This window comes from Rhipicephalus microplus, chromosome X (assembly GCF_043290135.1).
Source record: "Rhipicephalus microplus isolate Deutch F79 chromosome X, USDA_Rmic, whole genome shotgun sequence".
NCBI classification, from domain to species: Eukaryota; Metazoa; Arthropoda; class Arachnida; order Ixodida; family Ixodidae; genus Rhipicephalus; species Rhipicephalus microplus.
In genome coordinates this window covers 268,528,739-268,550,485 of record NC_134710.1, presented here as the reverse complement: position 1 = coordinate 268,550,485, position 21,747 = coordinate 268,528,739, and the positions used below count along the sequence as shown (strand labels likewise).

At 46.3% G+C, this 21,747-nt stretch overlaps 1 protein-coding gene across 1 annotated transcript; it reads right to left on the bottom strand.

The window, feature by feature from the left end:
- Positions 1-15,948: 15,948 nt before the first annotated feature.
- On the bottom strand, positions 15,949-21,558 carry LOC142776109 (uncharacterized). The gene is made up of 2 exons (XM_075879089.1): positions 20,071-21,558; positions 15,949-17,007 (listed from the first exon to the last, which is right to left on the bottom strand). The coding sequence occupies exons 1-2, from the start codon at positions 20,393-20,395 to the stop codon at positions 16,955-16,957; spliced, it is 378 nt and encodes a 125-aa protein (XP_075735204.1). The 5' UTR covers positions 20,396-21,558; the 3' UTR covers positions 15,949-16,954.
- Between the last annotated feature and the right edge of the window lie 189 nt (positions 21,559-21,747).

The window sequence follows — 21,747 nt, the reverse complement described above, 5'->3', positions numbered from 1 at the left end:
TCGACACTGCCACAGTTTCAGTTATCAGTGCCAGACTCAGCCGCTTGCTCAAAAAAGTTATGACACCACTAACAAGTATATCACTTCGTACAGCAAGCGCAGAGCACGTCACGCCGGCCGCTGCCTCTACTGCTCGCATTGCGATTGACGGCCTCACGCAGTCAGCAAAACAAGGAGCGGTCGTCGACGCATGAGCCCTCATATTTGAAGTTTCAATAGCAATGTTAATAAGCACTTTCCCTACCAAAGACAAGCTGGGCTCGTACATCATGAATTAAGCGTCTGGGGGTTATGCCGTTCAGCAGCTCCAAATTATTTTGCCGGGGTATCTTTCGCTTGAACACATGGTGCAGAAAAAAAAGAAAACGTGCTCAATGCATGCATTTAGTTAAAAAATGACTTCATTTTGGTGACCGATATTAGAAAATAGTGTCCTCCTCTGTGGACCAGCGGCACGTATGTGCCAGAAACAGCTCTGTTGAGAATAGAATAAAAAAAATTAAGTCAGGTGCACTCTAGAGGTGCCAAGCCTTCCTTGATTCTCTTTATTACAGCGGAAGCCTTAAAAGCCTCCGATCCCGGAAGCACACACACGGGCCGTTTATCGGGCATCTTGGAGACATACGCTCGTGGTGGTGAGATCCTGCATGTTTGAAGAAGAAATCAGTGGAGTATATGGAGTTACTATTAGTCTGACAAGGCCACTAACAAAAAACAGTGAATAACTACTGCTGAAATTGGTAAAAAGGTTCACAGTATTGGCTAATATTCCAGACAGCTGGAGAAAAGAGTTTGACCACACTGAAGATTTCGCGAATTGCTTACACGTTCGGCGCAGCTGATTTCTGCAACAAGCTGCTTACAGACCTACATCAAGCTGCCTACTACCTTTGAATGCAGGTGCAACGCGCGGAAAACATGTGTGAGTGTGCTTTACAATATCTGCGTGTGAATATGTATAGTCACTCGAGTGGGTACAGCAGCCCTTATATATCTTTTTTACGAGTTATCTAACTTTGCAGCTGTTTTTCCCATGCTTTATATGGACAAGATGCGCGCATTTTTGTTATTTGTGCTTACAATACAAAATGTGAGCATCGCTGCGTCGCTCTATATACACCTTTTCACAGGAGCCAAAAAACACCGCCATGATAGTCTGCGTGCGGGAGTGCAAAGGGCAAGGCACAGCCTTGTCAGTGCATTTTTTAGGGGTCACGTCCATTCGCGCAGCCCAAAGAGGGCTGTGGTGCCCCCCAAAGAGGCGTTTTTAAAAAGGTGAATACTCGATGAAATAATATTGAAGTAACACCTAAAAAGATTGAACTTTCAGACCTATGAACTTATCAGAGCCATCATTCAGTTCTGTAATAGCTCTCCAAAACATTTTGTAATTTAGCTCTTTGCGTTCGTCGCAAATGAACGTAAAAACTTTTACAGTATTTGTTCTGGTTCTAACATTTACTTGAGCCAAAATGTTTGTTTTTCTGAAATGTCCAAATTTTCCTGCATAACTTTATTCCGGTTATGCTGGTGGTACGAGCCTGGCTCCTTCCATAGTCATTGTTTGTTGGGCCCCATAATAAAAAACTATAGCTCTACTGGGCTTAGAGATGGCATGCTTCTAAATTGCAAGTCTATCAGCATGGCCACGCATGGGAAAGTGACACCGTTGCCGTGCATGTTCCGTACCCCGAATTGCACTTTCTGACACGAAACATGCTCTCTGAGTCTTCGTCAATGCGACGCCATTCCTCTCAATGCACACTAACTCAACAAGCATCGCAAAACCTCGCAAAACGCCGACGAAGCTAACGATTAGGATCCCAACGCAGTGGCAAATACTAAAATTCCTAGAAATAGCAAAAGTAGCTCCATTCTTGTCGCCGTGCAGGCAGGGCCCGGAAACTCATCGCTCGTTAAAATTTCAAAGAACATGCACGCGCGTACGTGGTTGTCGGGCATCCTAAGATCCGGTTAAACGGAGTGAGACTGATATGAATGTTCACCTTTATTGGCTTTCACAAGTTTTCACAAATAAAAAATAATGATACCACTCTAAAAAAACTAGTCTTTTCTTTATATTGGGAGATTTATATAGTCTTTTCTTTATATAGGATATTGGGAGACAAGGTCTTCCATCCTCTATCTGAGCGGTCTGGCCCAGACCAGCAACAAGCCGGATTTCACAATAAAGTAGTTTCGTTATTTCATTCATTTTATATACGTGAACGGCGATCCGTAAGGTGTCCGTTGCGAAGTCCAGGTTGTCAACATGGAGTAGCCGTAGGTAAGTAGTGAATCTCCGGTGGGCGACTCTGGGAGAATCGCAGCGGGCGAGAATTGCGAGGGACGGAGACTGCTGGAAGCAAGGGTTTCCGTATGGGTGGGTGACACAAGTCACTTGCCTACGACGCAGGCGTGACTGTCGGCGATGACATGACGCCAAATGGCGCGTTGCATGGCATACATGCTGAAGGCATGCGGAAGTTGTCCAACATTTGCTTCAATGTGGCGTAGTAATGTTCTCATGATGCCTACCGTATGTGGGGGGCTGCATCTGCGGTGTTCATGAGGCTGGTGCTTCACACGATGTCTTCGCGCAATGCCGACTGCTGATGTGTGGAGCACTGATACCAGCTGTCTTCCGCATTTGACGACGTGTCAGAGGGTGCCTTCGCCGTACTTCCGCCTTCTTGCGGTGGATGACTGCACCCTGGGGTACCTTGGAAGGGCAAGTGGAAAGCTGCCCGTGTGCTTGGCTCTGGGTATGATGACGTCACCGTGCTTGTGTCACAACTCGGCGACGTGAGAGGTCGTGGCCGCTTGTTGGCATATTAGAAGCCGGGGTACTTGCATTTGCGGGGCCTGGCCACTGACATGTATGGGCCTCTATCAGGAGGATGTCGCGCGGAGGAGGTGAAGATCCCGCTGTTAGACTGTTCTTTGAACCAGTGTTCGAGGTATTCCGTTGAAAGTCTTGTGACGAGCAGCTCGCGGGCAGGGGAGCATGCTCATTGACTGCTTGTGTGTCTGTTGTAGTGTGCGCGGGCGTTTCCAAGCCTGGCCCGCCCGGTGCAATGTACGCTGTCGTCACCATCCTAGTGGGAGGCTCGGCAGCTGTGCCCGAGAAGCCACCAGCCGGCTAAGCTGGCTCATCTGTCATTGGTGATTCGGGAGCCTGTGAGCAAGACAGGATTGTGCTAAGAATCCGGCGGTGTCCGAAGCTGTAACCGGCGTCAAATCTTCCAAGGAGAGGTGGACGTGGCCATGGTGGCAGAACCAATACCTCGAAAACAGGAAGCGGAGACAGTGGGGTGGCGGGCTTTTCGGTCGGTGGGCCGTTTCAAGCGACAGGGTGATCTCCGTCACTTGTGTACCCGGTGGTTGTTGGCAGGGCGATAGTCTGGACGGACCATAGTGCGGGAGGCGTAGTCGACGCCGCGGTGTCGCTTTTGGGGACTTCAAACTACGAAGAAGGCTGGATGGCGGTTGGTGGAGAAACGCCTTGTGTTCGGTCCGTACCTTGTCGTAGGTACTTTTCAGCACCGCAGAACTGTAGGACGGCGTCACGTAGTCCGTCATGTGGGCGGGATCTTCACGCAAAGTACGTGACTTGGCGTTTGAAGTCCCGCTGCCGCTTTGCTGCTGCTGATGATTATGCTTGGATCATTGGCACCTACCCACTCTGGGGGATCAGCCATGATTCGGGCGGATCATACATACTGAATTTATGATTAATATTTATTAAAAGCTTAAATAAATTTGCGAAGATTTTTGATGTAGCGTTAATTACGAATACTTGCAATTTTAAGTCGCACATATTTGTGTAATCTCCCACAGACTGAATATCTGATGCGAACGCTAGGCCGTTTTTAAATTTCTCTTGGCTCGCGCTTCCCGAGCCACGTGGCTCTATTCTTCTTCGGCGCGGCACTCTTGATTATTACTCCTAAAAAAATTGGAGTGACGTTCTTTCCATTTAGGGAGGAACGGCGGTACCCCCAATGTTTGTCCCTAAATAGAGAAAGGTTGCTCCCTCATCCACGGAAAAACATGTTCCTCCTTATGAAAATAAACATGGCTGCCCTCGGGCGAAGCGAGTAGGCTTAGCAAATGCAACGATTCTCGACTGATAAGGAGTACACGGTACTGAAAGTTACAAAAAACGATCCCGCTGAGCTTGATGTTGAACGAAATGATTACAAAAACAAGCAGACGAACCTGTGGCGATGAACACATCGCGAAAGAGAACGACGGAGCAAGCACGTTTCATTCGGTCAGCGAAGCCACGTTCACTCCGAAAGACACGGATACTGCAGGGCGTCACCTGAAGAGTGCATGCTAGGCTTTCTGTATTTATTTCTCGCAGATTCACATAGTGTACCGACGTTACGTTTACGGGTCCGCAGATCGCGAGGTGTGCCTCCAAACCATAGACTCGATCACAGCGAAACCCTTCCGACTCAGTGGTGCAGCTTTGATAGATAGATGTTCAACGTTATATAAGTAGCTGGAGGTGTGAGAGCGTCATAGCCGTGAAGTAGGTGGTAGCCGGCGGCATCTGGAGGGACTAAACAAAACTAAAAAAAGTTGCCTGCCGCGACGTACGTTGGCATACCCAATATCACGGCTCCCTTGCGGATTGTTTGCGCCTCAGCCCATTCAGGATTACTCACTGACACCGGAAGCCTAATATGTGACGATGCAATGCATATACCTACACATGCACAGATGGACATAAACTACACATAGAGTACGCAACGCGTACGCTAACATATACGCAACAAGAGCACAATCAACCATTCACAGCAATGGCCCACACTTCGACGTGTTTACTCACACCCTACTATGAACGCGAACCAGCTTATATAGCGATGAATTTTGACTGACCATAGTGGCACAAGGTACAAGTAGGTTTTCTTACACTTTTTTACGTTTTGTATTAATACCACAACATGCGCACACGTAAATATATTGTATCTGATGCTTAGACAAACTTAAGTTTATCAATGGTTGCACAATAATGAAGGAAATCATTACTAGAGCTTATCAGGTTTTACCCCCAAGCCTTGCATAGAATGCCCATGGCATTCCAAACGCTGCGCCATCTCTTGACCACTGCCACAGTTACTTTTTTTCTTGAATCCTCCGAGAGTGCAAACACTTGCCGCACGTTAGCCATTTCGGAGGTCCCGTTTTTTTCTATTCTTCTTCTTGTAGCTTCGAGAGGGCGCAGCATGCCGACCAAACTTTGTCTCCGTCGTGGTAGGTGTTCTGTGGTCACGTCGACCTCGTTTAGTTGTTTCGTGTTACGTTTGCTTATATTCTTTTTACGTGCTTACCACAAGTGTGACCATTAGCCATGGATACAGTACACCACTAGCCCTTCAATGACAATGTTTTCGTTGCGGTAACGACCATCCTAGCCGTGTATACGTATGTTACAACGCGGGTCTTGCGAGAGAAATAAGCAATGACCTCGCATCCGACGGTATTTTTTCGTGAGCTATGACAGTGGCTGTTGGTGTCAGTGCAGCTCTAATACTTGAGTGGAGGAACTATCGCTGCAGTGCGCAAATTTACTATAACTTTATGGAATGTTGCGCCTACGTACTTTTCTGCTTCAGATGCCTCTTGCGATTCGCCTCGCGTGTCAACTTGCAATCATAGTGCGTGCCACAATTTTGTTGTTAGTGCTGTGGCTGTGGTGGTTATTACTCTGGACTCGGAATACTCTTTTCACAAAGGTGAGTGAGCGTTAGTACTTACTTGCTGCGCACAGCTGTTAGTAGAAGTGCATTTTGTGTTCAGTTTCTCACAACAAAGGAGAATCGTGGACGAGAAAGGCATACTGCACGCGTCCATAATTACTTCCTACTTCTCAGTGCTGGCATGGGCGATTCAAAACGAATGCGATTGAGAATTCCGTTTAACCTATAGAAGTCATTGGTTCACTTTTCACAAAAGTTTAGTTATGCTAATATTTAAAACGTTTCTGATGGTTGTAACTTAGTCTGGTGAATAAACGCTGGGTGAAACTTCGCAGCCTGTTTCCCTTTGTGCTTTCACCTGCCGTGGTAGCATAGTCTTATTGGGTGTCGTGTGACTATGCTGGAGGGCGCAGGTTCGACGTCTGGCCACGGCAGCCGTATTCGAATGGGGGTAAACTGCAAAGAACATACATATGGCGGTGTGGCACGTATAACTCTATCAATTGTATATGATCGTGCTTTCACGCATGGACTGCAGAGTGGTATCAGGTTTCCTAGTATGTTGAAAAATTAAGTGTGATGCTTTTTTCCGCGCCTCGTTGAATGCATGAGTGCTGTTGGTGCTGTGCGAAACTAAAAATGCGTGGGCTTACCAAGTATGTCGACACCGAAAAAATTAATTATTGTACACTCTAAGGTAATCGATTAAGCAACACTCCTTGGGAAGCAGAGCTTCTTGTATTCGTGACAAATTGGTAGTATGAAACAACACGAGACACACATGGAAGTGTGCGGAGCATCGTGCGAGTGCCTGATGATAAAAAAGAGAGGGTTTTACTCTACACTAATAAAACGAAAGAAAACGTCACTCCTGCATTGCTTACAACAATCATAACTAAAAGCAATCGCTCGAGACTGGCCGCGGCCGGCTAGGCTTGGCGTGCGCATGCGCGCGCGCAAGAACCCCGTGATTGAGGAGAAACTTGAACGTTGAAGGAGGAACGTTGCTCCTTTGGTCCTTGCCGCGAGAGGGCGGGACGAGTAAAGCGCCCGAAAGGGAGTAAGTCGCTGCGCCAAAGGAGGAACGGAGCCCGTTTCTCCATTCTTGCTCCTTTTTTTAGAGTGTACCAGATTAACACTTTCACACTACGCGTAGGTCTGTTTTTACAGAAAACTTGCAATAAAAAAGTTTATTTTGTTTGTGCCAATCGAGTTTCGTCTTACTGAGAAATAAGTTAGCCTAACTTTCGGCTCTTCCGAAAACACAATCAAACGAAGCGAACAAATGGTCGCATCGCCCAAGCGGCCCGCGGACTCTAGAAAGAAGGCACGAGCGCATTCCCCTTCATGCGAAGTAAGAAAACTTCCGGCGCAACCCCCCTCCTCTTGATTTTTCATCCTTTTTCTCTATTTCGAGACATCACCAGAGAAGTCATGTAATAAATTTTCTGTTCGTGATTTATTTATAGTAGGACGCCCGGCAAGTGCTGGTGCTAAAAGCGGCGCTGCCGCTGTTGAGAGGGAATACATGGGAGGCATATATAGAGTTTCCGCTTCCTGCTGCTGACTTCTCATCTACCCCGTGCGGGAAAGTCCATTTTCACCTCAACAGGTCGGGTTCACGTGACCCAAGGTTAAACGTCACATGTGAAGTCATTGGAAAAGTGGCCCCGCCACGGTGGTCTAGTGGCTAAGGCTAAGGTACTCGGCTGCTGACCCGCAGGTCTCGGGATACAATCCCAGCTGTGGCGGTTGCATTTCCGATGGAGGTGAAAATGTTGTAGGCCCGTGTACTCAGATTTGGGTGCACGTTAAAAAACCCCAGGTGGTCGAAATTTCCGGAGCCCTCCACTACGGCGTCTGTCATAATCATATAGTGGTTTTGGGACGTTAAACCCCACAAATGAATCAATAAATCAATTATCATTGAAAAAGTGATTGGCTGCAACTGGCTACGCCTTGTCAACCGGCTTTGAGGTTAATTGAACAAAAAAATCGCGGTTGGGAGTTTTTTCTATTCGAGTAACGACAATAGGCAAGGGAGGTGTGTTTTGTTGCCATCATTACGCTTCCTCGCTGCGTGCCCTGTCGGATCAAAGAGCCCGGCAAAGCAAGCCCGTGTAATCAAAGTCACCCTTCTGTGGTATCATGGACGTGTCATGTGTCGTTGTGTATAGGTATGAAAGTAATGAGCCTAATTGAAGTGCAAGTGTGTTGTGTATGGGGAGCCTACATGAACTGCCGGGCATGTAGGCGCTGGCGGCAAATATATTGTAATGGGGTCATGACGTGGACAATGGAAGCAGACAGCAGGTCAGATAATGAACTGTTATTTGGACCTAACTTATGGCCACGTAAAAGGAAAGTCAGGTTACAGCAAGACGCTGGCACCGATAGGGGCGAGAAGAGCGTCGGCCGCCGATCAACTGACAAGTGGCGAAGTGCGTCAGCATTTATACACTTGCCATCGAAGGTTCTAGAATTATCGCTAACGGCGACGTAGGTTCCAGAAAAATTTGTTATGTTTACGAGGTGGGCGTAATCTCAACAAAACTATCTACTACAGCCTCGAGGCTTTTCGAACACCGTAGGCGTAGTTTGCGCTGAACGTAGTGTAACGGGTTGATAACAAAACTTGAGGAAACGAATGTTGGATTGCCCCCCTCTGAAAAAAGGCAGGCCCTATGCTTTAACAAAAGACGAAGGTACAATAATAAAGACAATCATCAGTAAGTACAAGCAATAAAGAATAGTAACAGCAACATAATAATTGATAGATATGTGGGGTTAAACGTCCCAAAACCACCATATGATTATGAGAGACGCCGTAGTGGAGGGCTCCGGAAAAATAACAAAATACCGTCCTCGGGTTCATGCATGAAATGGCTTGAGGCGTATACGACATGGATGACTTCAGGTGAAGCACAGTGCCGTTGAGAGTTCGTAATGCCGTCAGGAACAACCTAGTAGTCGAGTGCACCGAGACGTCGAACTATTCTGTATAGCCCTAAATACACTCGTAGAAGTTTTTCACTGAGTCCACGTCGGCGTATCGGTGTCCATACCCAGAAACGGTCACCGGACTGATACTCCACGAAGCTTCGTCTAAGATTGTAACAGCGGCTTTCGGCAGCCTGCTCATTCTTGATGCGCAGGTGGGCGAGTTGACAAGCTTCTTCCGCATGCTAAAGGTAGACGGTGACGTCGAGGTTTTCTTCATCAGCGACGTTTGGCAGCATGGCGTCGAGCGTCGTTGTCGGGTTCCTTCCGTAAACCAACTTGCACGGTGTCATCTGCGTCGTTTTTTATACGGTGGTGTTGTATGCATGCGAAGGTTACACACGGAAGGATGACATCCCACGTCGTATGTTCGGCGTTGACGTACAGTCGAGTGCATAATTTTAGAGACCATGGGAGCGCGTGCCGAGGCGCGTAACTGTGCTTTCTGGCGGCTGCACGGCTCTATCCGGGAGCGCGTACTGCGCACGCTCGTCCCATATCACCCGGCAGCCTGCTCTTTCGCTCGTTTGAACGGCACGCATCTCGAAACAGTGTGGACGGTGCAAGGTGGCACTTCTGTAGTCGCTGTGAAGACACTGATAAAAGCCGAGTGCTAATGCGACGACAGCACATCATTTGCGGATTTCGGCGTGCTGCACATAGTGCACGTTACTTCTAGGTGATCCGCGGCGTGATCACATTTTGAATGTCGAGTTAGGCAATCAATAAGCTCAGCCAGTAGTGTTCACTTTTGCGCTCTCATTCGCCGAACTAACGCACGTAGTAATACTAGGTCCAAATGTCATGTGTTTATGAACATGCATGAAACCACCAAACGTCCAACAGCTGCCGAAAAGAGCCGAGGAAGAAAGGTGAAAACAAACTCGGTTTATTCAATTGGGTTGACTTCAATCGGGGTTTATGGTTCGAGAAGTAGAAGACGACACATGAATATCTGAAATTCGAATCCTAGAAACTTTTGGGTCAAGGCTCGACTCCTACCAATAATAGGTGCGGGCTCTCGACGTGACAGAACCACAATATAGAGAGAAATAAATTTTATTATATAGATATGACATAGAGCTCCACCAAAGTAACGTCTTAAGAATTTTGCTCATTTGGGGTTCTTTAACGTCCGCGCAGTATACTAGTTTCAAGTATCTCTCCTCTATCGAAATACGGCATGCGCGACTAGACTTGAAGATGCGTCTTTCGGGTCAGAAGCCGAGCATCGAAACGACTGCACCACCGCAGTGGCCTTAATAAAAGATTTATCCTTGATAAGCCATGTTTACTCGAATTGAAGATGCGTCTTTCGGGTCAGCAGCTGAGCATCGAAACGACTGCCTTAATAAAGGATTTATCCTTAATAAAGGATTTATCCTTAATAAGCCAAGTTTGTTTAATAAACGCGCCTCGGCGCGTGCTCCCGTTGTCTCTAAAATTGTGCACTCGACTGTACATGGCCAACATCTCAGTGATGGTCCTGTTTAGGTGCTTGGTGAGACCAATGGTCTGTGAACGGTACGCTGTTACGACGGTGACTTGTCTGGCTGTATGCAAAAATCGCTTGGGTTAGCTCAGCAGTAAATGCCGTACCTCTGTCGGTGATGAGGACCTCCGGAACGCCGTGATGCAGGACGATATTTTCAACGAAGAATTTGGCTACCTCAGATGCACTACCTTTCGGTAGGGCTTTTGTCTCGGCGTAGTGGGTAAGGTTCTCGGTAGCTACGACGATTCATTTGTTTCCCACAGCCGACGTCGGAAATGGCCTAAGTAAATCCATATCAATATGCTGGAACGGACGGCGAGGTGGTTTGATTGGATGCAGAAGTGTTGTCGGTCTTATCGGCGGTTATTTGATTGATTGATTGATTGATTGCTTGATATGTAGGGTTTAACATCCGAAAACCACCATATGATTATGAGAGACGCCGTAGTGGAGGGCTCCGGAAATTTGGACCACCTGGGGTTCTTTAACGTGCACCCGAATCTGAGCACACGGGCCTACAACATTTAAGGTCTTATCGGCGGTGTCGCTCGTCGTTGGCAGGCCCGGCATGTCTTCACGCAATGAGCGACGTCGGTGGCAAGGCGTGGCCAGTAGTATTTCTGTTGCATTCTCGCGAGTGTGCGGGAAAAACCAAGGCGGCCTGCCGTTGGGTCATCGTGCAGGGCCTGCATAATTTCCAGTCGCATTACCGAAGGCACGACGATAAGTTAGCTGGCTCGGGCAAGAGAGAAGTTCTTCACCAGCATGTTGTTCATTAAAACAAAAATGGCGGCAGTCCTAACCTGCATACTTTTATAACGACGCTGGTTCGGCCCTCGAGGTATTGTACAAGCCACCTCCGTTTGGGTCACCTCACTGTCGCTCAGTGAAGTCGTCGGCACATATGATTCCCAAGAAGTACTTATCATGCTGGTCGTTCCGCAGTGGTGGATCGAGAACGAGACAGGCAGTCGGTGTCGAAGTGTTTCCTTCCAGATTTGTACACGACGTTAATGTTGAATTCTTGAAGCCTTATTCCCGTATTCACAAACGCTCCTTGACTCGACTTTCACCCTTCACTTGACAGTTGCGCACTGCACCGCTGCTCGGCTGAAAATGACACTGCGCTTCTCAAGCATAGCAGCAAAATATCACTGATATGCAGTGACTTTCCCTGCCTAGAGATGGCGCTCTGATCCGCTTTCTCAAGTGCAGCTGCACTTGAGAAAGCGGTGGTGCGTTTAGTGAAGGGGTGCTCTAGAATACGGGGTTCAGGCTCCATCGTGCGAGGCCACGCGAAGGCTCCTTCAAGTTAGCTAGCCAACACAGGGCATGGTGGTAGCTCAGAACTTTGAAAGGCCTGCCGTAGAGTTAAGGGCAAAATTTTGACACTGGCCAGATGATGGCAAGGCACTCTATTTATTTCTGTTGTGGAATAGTTCGCCTCGGCATTTGATAGAGACAGGTTAGCGGCCAGGCCGTCGGTCTTTTGTAAAAGGACAGCGCCGAGTCTTACGTTGCTTGCGTCGGTGTGTACTTCTATTTCGGCGTATTTCTCAAAATGTGCAGGTACCGGCTGTGTCTGCAGGCGTCGTTTGAGTTTCTGAAATGTGTAAAAAATAAACAGAGCAAACCAACAGCTGAAGGGGGGTGTGTTTCAAGTATTTCTTTTTTTAGAAAAAAACTAAGAACGATTGGCGGAGCAAGGTTGATTTAAACGATTTGCATATCGCGACAGCAGAGTTATGTACCATGCTGCCAGATGTTGAGTGAAAAATTCTCACAAGTGGTGTGAAGGACGTGTGCTTTTCCGATCTCGAAATGTTTTTTACGCAACTATGTTTGGAGGGATAACTGTATGGCGGGAAGACATACTGCGTCAAGTCATCTGCCATACGTAGAGTGGCTGTGTGTTTTAAGAAATGCGTCAAACATAATAAAAATTACAAAAAGGTGATATCTGCAGGCTGCTTGTGGCGTTACCTTTTCAGTGGCAGAGGACACCTTAAGATGCGCACGAACATTAATCCCGGTAATAATTATAAAAGCCAAAACAATTAAGTTTTAACCAGTGCAGATAAGCGGTCGAGTCTAATAGGTGAGTACAAATCCTTCCTACGCATAGTAAATAGCCACTTTCAAATTTCTGAAAGATGGCCTCATGATAATAACCACGGAGTGATAAAATCTGGCTAATTTAGCAGGCAAAACCAAAACCGACGCACCAAACAGCGCATCCATCATTCACTGCGAAAGCGCTTTGAACGACCCCAGAGTTCCTCTCACCGTTGTCAACCGTTAATCTAGATACTTTGTTTTCTGGCAACGCTTTCATGCCTCACGGACGCTCACTTATCCTACACCCCCTAAGCGAGAGAAACAAGAGATGATAACGTGGTGCACATGATAAAAGGAAGACTAGAGGTTTCAGGCTTTTGAAGCTGTTAAACTAGCAGACATGATATATCCTTCTCAGGTAACTGGATGAACCTGCTTGATAATAGAATGTGTTTGAGTGACCACGACCATAGACTGCTCAGAATGCTTCATAATTTTCACTGGTATAGCGCACCACGACAAAGACACACACAAAGGAGAGATGCACACACACACAGCGCTAACTTGCAACTAATGTTTTATTTGCGATCACACACGCTGTTTATACAACAGTAGACCGATAAAACCTGGATAATGTCACGTCAAGAATACAGCACAGCCCATGCACGTTTCATCACCGACAGCGACAATCTACACTAGCCCGTCAAAGTGAAGATTCCAGATACTTCTTTTCTTTAGATGATAATGCATCCGCACCCGCCTTCCTTGCTATCCTTCGCATAACTTGCGAAGGATAGCAAGGAAGGCGGGTGCGGGTGTAGTGTTTTCTGCTTCCGGAAAGTTGCAAGGAAATGCGAAAAGGTCAATGCAGGAAGTAGCGGGAAACAGGATTGTAAGATTAAGCACCGGGAGAAACTTGTGAATTGTTGTTGTGGTGTTGTCTATAGCACTCCTTTGACTTGCGGTTGCGAATACATAGGCCAATCTGGAAGGTGTGCGAATGAAAGACTAAAGGAGCACAAGTACAATGTAGAAAGAGCTGTGTATGGTCATTTGGCCCTTCACTGTCAGAGGTGTGGTTGCGTCCCTATGTTCCATAACACCCGTATACTCTTTGGAGGCGGAAATGTTGTAGGCCCGTGTACTCAGATTTGGGTGCACGTTAAAGAACCCCAGGAGGTCTAAATTTCCGGAGCCCTCCACTACGGCGTCTCTCATAATCATATAGTGATTTTGGGACGTTAAACCCCACATATCAATCAATCAATCAATCAACCCGTATACTCTTTAAGGCCCGTGGCAGAACCACACGTGAAATTATTGAAGCTTTTGAAATAGACAAAATGAAAGAAAAATGGGTGAGTGTGGCTTCCATAGCATTATCATCTAAAAAAAAAAAGTATCTGGAATCTTCACTTTGACGGGCTAGTGTAGATTGTCGCTATCGGTGATGAAACGTGCATGGGCTGTGCTGTATTCTTGACGTGACATTATCCAGGTTTTATCGGTCTACTGTTGTATAAACAGCGTGTGTGATCGCAAATAAAACATTAGTTGCAAGTTAGCGCTGTGTGTGTGTGCATCTCTCCTTTGTGGGTGTCCTTGTCGTGGTGCGCTATACCAGTGAAAATGATGAATCTCAACTAACTAACCCGGCAACGTGTCTTAGCAAAGATCAGAATGCTTGCTGATTTTAGGCAGCAACTGGGCGTTACATTGCAAATCATGTCATTGTATTCCAAATTTCAATCCGGCCATAGTCCCCAGAAGCCCTTTGGAAGAGCACACGCTTGAGATCATTGAAGCGTGCACTCTTCATAATTATCAAACGGAACTTTTCTTGCGTTAGTTCACGATTCACTCAGATATTTGACAAAGAAATCGCCCCGCCGCGGTGGTCTAGTCGCTAAGGTAACTTTGACCCGCAGGTCGCGGGATCAAATCCCGGCTGTGGCGGCTTCATTTCCGGTGGAGGCGGAAATGTTGTAGGCTAGTGTGCTCAGATTTGGGTGCACGTTAAAGAGCCCCAGGTGGTCGAAATTTCCGGAGCCCTTCACTACTGCGTCTCTCATAATCATATGGTAATTTTGAGACGTTAAATCCCACATATCAATCAAAATCGCATGTCTGCGAGATTTACAACTTTAAAAGCTTGCAACCCAGTCATCCTTTTAGATGTTTACTTTATTACGTATGGATCTTTTCTTGTGTTTTTTTTTCTATCCATATATTTCCCAACCACGCCATAAATATCTCCTAGAAATCGGCGCCTGCGTTGTGTGGTCCCTCCTGTGTCCCGTTTCTGCATTGTTTGAAATAACTATAGGTACATAGCTTGATAACTTCCACGTGAACCAGGACGGACCACAAAGAATAGACGAGACAAGGACTGACGCTGTGTTGCGAGATGAGCACATCACCCACTCTTGGCTTACGCTGAAGGTTTCACAGCACGCAGTGGGCTAGTATCTCATCGTGTTTTCGTCCGGTACCTTTTCTGACTATAGGACGTCGTCTATATACACTAGCGTTCTTGCTAAGTATTCAATCATCTCACTCATGTTTTTTTTTCGAAAAGCTATCGACGCAGAACTTATTCAGAATGGCTACCGTAAGTACTGGCAAACGGCAAATTAAGTTGTGAATGAACATTTATTTGATGTGGTCTCATTCAGCGGAATATGATACAGCTAAAGTAAGACGCACCAGCCAGTCCCACCTAAATGTTATCGTGTTCGGACATTAAAAACTTTCATGTTTCAACTTATTAATGACGCAGACAAACGCACACTCAAGAGTTACCCTTTCTGTTTGGATATGTGGACAAGAATACTAACCCGGTTTCTATTACGTCGCACAATCCACATGTACTTGATCCAGCAATGGCTGCTTCCATGAGGGAGCTTTCTTGGGGCTCCATTGTCCGAGGAGTTTGGCTGAGGCCGCGTCAACCTAAGCTTGAACTTAATCATGGAGTAGTCAGGACGCGTGCGTTTTTGCGATTTCGGTGTCGGGGCTGCCCATGCCTAAGGAAGGGTTCGAATCTGCATCGTAACCCTGGTGCCATAAAGGGACGTCAGAGCAACTGCACACTTACAGAGGAAATGTGGTACACGAAACGTAGAGCTGTGCTTCACTAAACCTTTTTAAATAGTGATACGAAGTTATATGTGCATTCCTTCATTTCGTGCTTGCGGTTAGCCTATCGTGATTGTTCTTGCGGGTATCTTTCTCAAATAAAAAAAATGCAGTTGTGAGTCAACGCTGTATTTCATGTACCTTCTTACTTCTTAGTGTGGTTCCGCTGCCGTTTCATTATGAAGTACAACCAACAAACCCAAGCATTTGCCTTGTTACAACTTGCCCCGCCGCAGTGGTCTAGTGGCTAAGGTACTCGGCTGCTGACCCGCAGGTCGCGGGTTCGATTCCCGGCTGCGGCGGCTGCTTTTCCGATGGAGGCGGAAATGTTGTAGGCCCGTGTACTCAGATTCGGGTGCACGTTTAAGAACCCCAGGTGGTCGAAATTTCCGGAGCCCTCCACTATGGCGTCTCTCATCATCAAATGGTGGTTTTGGGACCTTAAACCCCAAAAATCAATCAATCAATTTTGTTACAACCTCTGATGTGCTTAGGTATCCTGATCCTTGCAATCAGACTCTACACCAAGTGCAGGTTGATGGCCTTCAGGAGCTGCTGTCTTTGCAATTTAGGAAGGAGACGTCGCAGAGACGCTTTCTGCGTGTCAACAATCTTTTACTGTGTTATGAACTCTGAGCGTCCGCAAGCGGCTATTGATGACCCGACTGAGAAGCCCTAGAGTAGTGCTGTGTAACTCCTATCACGCCATTGATCGGTCTTATCACGCTTAAGTCGGTCTTTTCAAGGTATATTAAGAGGTACGAATATGCTGTTTTTCAAATGAGAGCAACGAATGGACCAGCTTTCACTGGCATGATCCAGCTTCCTTTCGTTTGTTGAAGTAAATTTATCAGATGTTTAAACACAGAGTGAAACTTGCAGAAAGAGAATGGGCCTCTCATGCTGACACATGCGAAAGCACAGCAGAAATGTTTCCCACTTTCGCCGTATACAAGCACACTGCACGTATATATGGCGCGCTATATAGGCTGCCAGGCTGCATAAGTGAACTCTAAACCAATTTTCGTACAATGAGAACTGAGAACACTCATTTTCACGTAAAACTCGCCGCGGTAAGAGAAAGATAGCTATGTATCCTCTTTCAGGGCCCTGTAGTATCCAGAGTGACAGTCGTCAAATCTGTATTTTCATTGTGTACAGATTTGGTCTACGTTGTACTAACGTACACATTCTTGATGTCTGAAACCCAGAAAAAAAATCTGGCGTTGTACAAGCAACAGTATAAGGTGGCAATGTGCAGTTTAATTTTGAACGACGACATAGCTGCAGTTCACTCGTAGAAGGCTTTAAGCAAAAATTGGGGGGACAAGGACAAGGTACGAACGTCCAGCTCCCGCTTTGGTAATTCTCCAAACTCGTGAACGAGGAAACTTGAAGTCGTTTGTTCATGGTCCTGTTCAGTCAAATGATGGGACTTGGTGTAGCGTTGTAGTGCGATAGTACGAGCCACAGACAGACACGGCGGGTGTAGACTTCAGCACGGTATCAACTGGAGTCTTTGAGCGTGGCAACATTCCCCGTGAAAACACCATCACTCGTTGCTCGCCACATCCGAAAAGCTGTCATCAGTGGCCTTGTGGTCGACTGCATGGAAACAGAGCTGTTTGTTACTGCATTGAATGCACGAGGTTCCTTTAATAATCACAGCAATAACATTTAAAGGTGACGCAAACTTACTTTCTTCTGTTTTAATATTTGATAGTGACATCTTATTCCTCCACTGCCTATGTTTCCCAAGTTGTGGGTATACCTGTAGCTCTTATTTCACTTATGTCATTGACAAAAACATTTTTGTTGCCAACAACCACTATGCACCAAGATATTCACATCCCAACAATGTATTTTTCTTTCGCGTGGATATACACAACTGTTTTTTTAGCCTTTCCGCCCTGATGGCGTCTGTTGACCCCACCATACATTTCTCCTAGCGCCTCGGGAACAAAACCACAACTGCTCTCATTCTTGCGAGAAAGATTCTTCAATGAATCCCACTGCAATCGAAAGGAAAGCTGTGGCATGTTTGAGTGTTTTTAGAGTTGAGTTTTGGCAGAAAATAAAAACGTTGGCATGTTTGCGGTGGTGGTAGCCACAAAGAAGTAGTATGGTGGCTGGAAGAATGATGATCGAAATGATGGGTGACGCCCAGGCCGGTAATCTGAAGTGGATAAGCACCGTTGAAGTAGAGAAGTTGTTTCAATGCCTATCACACTGATAAATAAGGCGTTTCAGATTTTGTGTACACTAACGAATCGCAGAAATAATCAAACCATTTCTCTAATCTCAAGACCACTGGGCCCCGATGGCCTAATTCAACGCCATCCTTATTAATATATAGATATTTGCACCATTGGCTCAACATTTTGTTTGAAGTCTTCCAGCGTCTTAACTATTAAAAACATGTACGAAAAACAAAACAAACAAACTCTAACCAAAATAAAAAAATGTCCAGGGATGAAAAAGGTAAGCAGTGCCTAACACAAAATACCACTACTCTTAACAACGCGCGCGTTAAATGGGTCCAGCAATATTTCCTTAGCATGTTCGGAAAACGCTGCTGGTGGGTCCTGAAGAGACGCGATTCGAACATTATAGTGAAGCGCGTGCTGCTGGGCATTTACAATATATGCTCAATTCCAGCTAGAAATTATCAACTATTATTTCTACAAATACCACCATATTTGACAATCAACGGCCATTGGCTGGTTTGAGCATCGTAAACTGCATAGCAAAAATGGCCTCCGCGAGAGGTTTTCACGTGACCGCTCGCTAACTCACAATTACATTCAAATTAAACTACGCGTTCGACAAGGTCATGAAGTTCGCGTCGCGTAACTTCTTTTCCCCATGTCATCCCTCCCTGTTTAGCTTCCAAAGTCTTCCGAGGAAAGAAGAGGGAAAACAATTACAGCATGCTCCTACAGCGGTCAGAGTTCTACGTACTCAGTCGGACACTAGCTTCATATTGTGGCTAGCTTGAACGTGTGGGCCGGACATACATCGTATACCTTTGCACACTCATTCGAGCAACCTTCAAGACTCAGCGCTAAAGTTTTCTAATAGAGAACATGAGCGTGTGCGGTATTCAGGTATACTCAAAGATGCTTCCGGAGTATCGGGTTACCGGACATCTCGTGACATCTCGAGCGACCACAACTACGGATGCATTTCTTTGGTTTCAATAAGTGACCGAGGCAGAAAAGAAAAAATGTTTTAAAAGGCCTCAGATTTGGAACTATGCCACGGTCGGGAATTTACACAAGCAGACCTGTCGAACACATCACCTTTCTGCGAAAGCATTTCTGTGCATGACTGGTTCACGTTAGACCCACAAGTGACTCCAGCAATTCGGCTTCTCACGTTTACCCTTTGTAGCTATGACAGCTTGATATGCTAAGTCGACGAAGTGTGCGAACGAACTGCTCTTCTCTAATGTCACCTTCGCAGCTTTATGTGGTGATGCAACGCACTTGGCGAAAAAAACGATAAACTTTGTCTATTTCGGTATCAAGTCCAGGAAAAATTGGTGTATATTTCAGCCAGTGTTCTCTTGGCTGGCCTGGTGCATCAGAGCTGTGATACCTGTCGACCACCGCTTATTGCACTTTACTCTATTGTCTCTGACGTCACTTAAACTTTGTTTACGTTTTTTACGTAGTAACGCCATTGCCAGTCTCGCTAGCTATAGGCCTCGATCACGAGAACGTAGAATTTGAGCACACCTTGAAAGATTACTAAAATATATTTTAAGCACTCACTGTGTCTAACAGTTCATGTTTATTGTCTTCGCATACAGGAGAAGCCTACAGTAAGCTTTTTATATTACGAAACTTTTGTGGCACCACCTGTTTAACTGGCACTCTTGATCAACGTATCAAGAACTTGTTTTTGGAAATGTTGCCATGGTCATGTGCGTTTATCTAAGCTTAACCGGCTATCTCAAGGCTACAAGCTCGGTCGGTAAGCTAAGGAATGCCGCCAGATCCACTGTTCTTGGAGACTTGTCACCACCAGTGCAAAGCTGCCCAATATTTTCTATCCCTGCACGGCTCCTGCCTCAAGAGAGTCCCCCCACCTTTTTTTTCACACAGTAAATTATTCCCAGTCAAAGTCCAGCCGGCGTGATTTCTACGCTCTGTATGCGACGTCGGGTCCGCTTTGACCGACCTGCAGCTCAATAGCCGGGCGAACTGAAATATGACACAAGAGCGACTTCTGTTTTTGCTCGAATCAATCCACATAATTAAGCCCATTGCATGTAGGCCCCGTTCAGTAATAGACGACCTAATATAAGCATAGTTGTAAGTAATGCAAATGCAGAGCAGCTATCCCAGCAAACGGCAGGCTTGAAATAGGAGAGAATACCTTGTAAAATAGCTCAGAACAACATATCTGTTTGATAACTGATTGCGCTGGACATAATTGCACAAATAAATATAATCTTGCTTTAGGCACTACAGAGAGGACAGGGCCGTCAGAAAAGAGTGGATGAGAGGGACGAGAGGATTCTGGAGCCCATGCGCTGAACCAGATATACAGCACCGAGCAAGGGACAAAGGCTGCACCGGGTCATAACGGCTGCCAGGGAAGTACTCCACGATCGTTCGGTAGCACGAGGCTGAAAAGAGAAGCCTTTCAAGAAACTCTCACCTTCCGCTACAGTCGGCTGCGACCGGCGCTTAGCAAACGCGGTTTTGGAATCGACGCGGCAGCGCAGCGTTGGGCCTAACGCAGCGGGAAGTTCGGGCGTCCGCGCTTCCACGCTGATGGCGCTGTTGGTTGGAGCTCGGGTTCCCTCCTGGTCCAAGACAGACAACTGCTCCATCGCCTCTGGGTCCAGGCTCAACACCTCGCGTAGATACTCGTCCACCAGGTCGTCTTCTTCATCGATAATTTGCTCCGAAGAAGCGATCGTCACGTTGCCTTCGGTAGCGTCTTCTTTGCTGACGGAGGTGTTGCTGTTGTTCGCCGACATGATCTTGCTACAGCTTAAGCAGAGATGGATTTTACCCACAACGAGGTATAGGGAAAAAATTTCGACGGATTATAATGTGGGTGCAAATATTAAGTAAGTTGTAGATAAAGAAAATTAAACGTTATGATACGAAAGTAAGACACTGAGAATCCAAATATGGTGCCTACTACCAAATGAGGCTTGCATAATTTATTATGACCTGAGGTCATTTTCGGATAGTACACTAGAAATGAAGAAGAAGGGAATAGGAATCGCTCACAGTAATTGTAAAGGTACAACGCTGTTGTGCCTACAAATATCGATGTCTATATATGTAATCCTGGTAGCTCTGTGCGAGAATACGCCCCAAGCAGAGGGTGACTGGTATGTTCTGTGAAATCATAAACTGGGCATTTCAAAAAGCATTCTTGGACTTCGTTATTTCTGGTATAAACATATAACATCAGTGACTGCGACTACAGATCACTTAGCAGAACGGTGATACGCTGATTGTGACTGATAGTGTGCCAGACCGTCCGCACATGCGCGGAGCTGTAGCTCATAAGTTTTGGCATGCGACTTAAAAAATTCTCAGACGCACGAAACGTAGCGTTCGAACGATTGACGAGCGTCACCTTTATTTTTGCAATGCCAGCCAGATGCACCCGATCAATGCCAACAAGAAGAATATTTTCAGGCCTGCTCACTGCCACCGTGACGGTACTCGTTTTGCCCGAGCGAGTGCGCCTACGGGAGGCTATGAATTCATTGCCACCATCGTACCGGTAAAAGATAAAGTGTTCGCGGCGAGTTTTACATGCTTAACAGCTTTATAGTGCCTTTTGCGTCAAAAAGGACGCTTGTTTAGGTGCTGTATTACGCTTGAAAGCCCTTCGACATTTATTCGGACCATTTATTTCCCGAAAAAGACTGTGCGCTATCGAATGTGTGGTTGATGTGTAAGAGCAAAGTTTAATAAACCTACGAAGCGACGAAATGAATAAGGTAAATTGTATACAATTTTTCATTTATTTACACACACACACACACACACACACACACACGCACACACACACTAACTATATTTAAACATACAGAGAAACTATTCCCACTTATTTGCAAAGGTTCTGCCGTTTTATTTGCACGAGTAGTGAATAGACTGATGGAACGTCACTTTAACTCATGTGCGGTGTGTTGAACAATCAATCCGAAGACGATAAGTCCGGTAAACACATAGATATTGATGAATGAAACTGACTGCTGGCGACAATACACAAACCAACACAGTGATCCCGCACACGTATGCCCTACACGGCTACACGCAGTCACTAGCCGCAACAGTGACTCGTTCACGTGGGCGTGAGTGAGGCACG

Bases quoted from the DNA above. Each gene is read 5' to 3' on its own strand.
- LOC142776109 (XM_075879089.1), bottom strand. From the start codon at position 20,395: ATGTCGGCGAACAACAGCAACACCTCCGTCAGCAAAGAAGACGCTACC. The intron at 17,008-20,070 runs GTGAGAGTTTCT...GTTTCCATGCAG, and splicing joins GCAGCCGACTGTAGCGGAAG to TCGACCACAAGGCCACTGAT.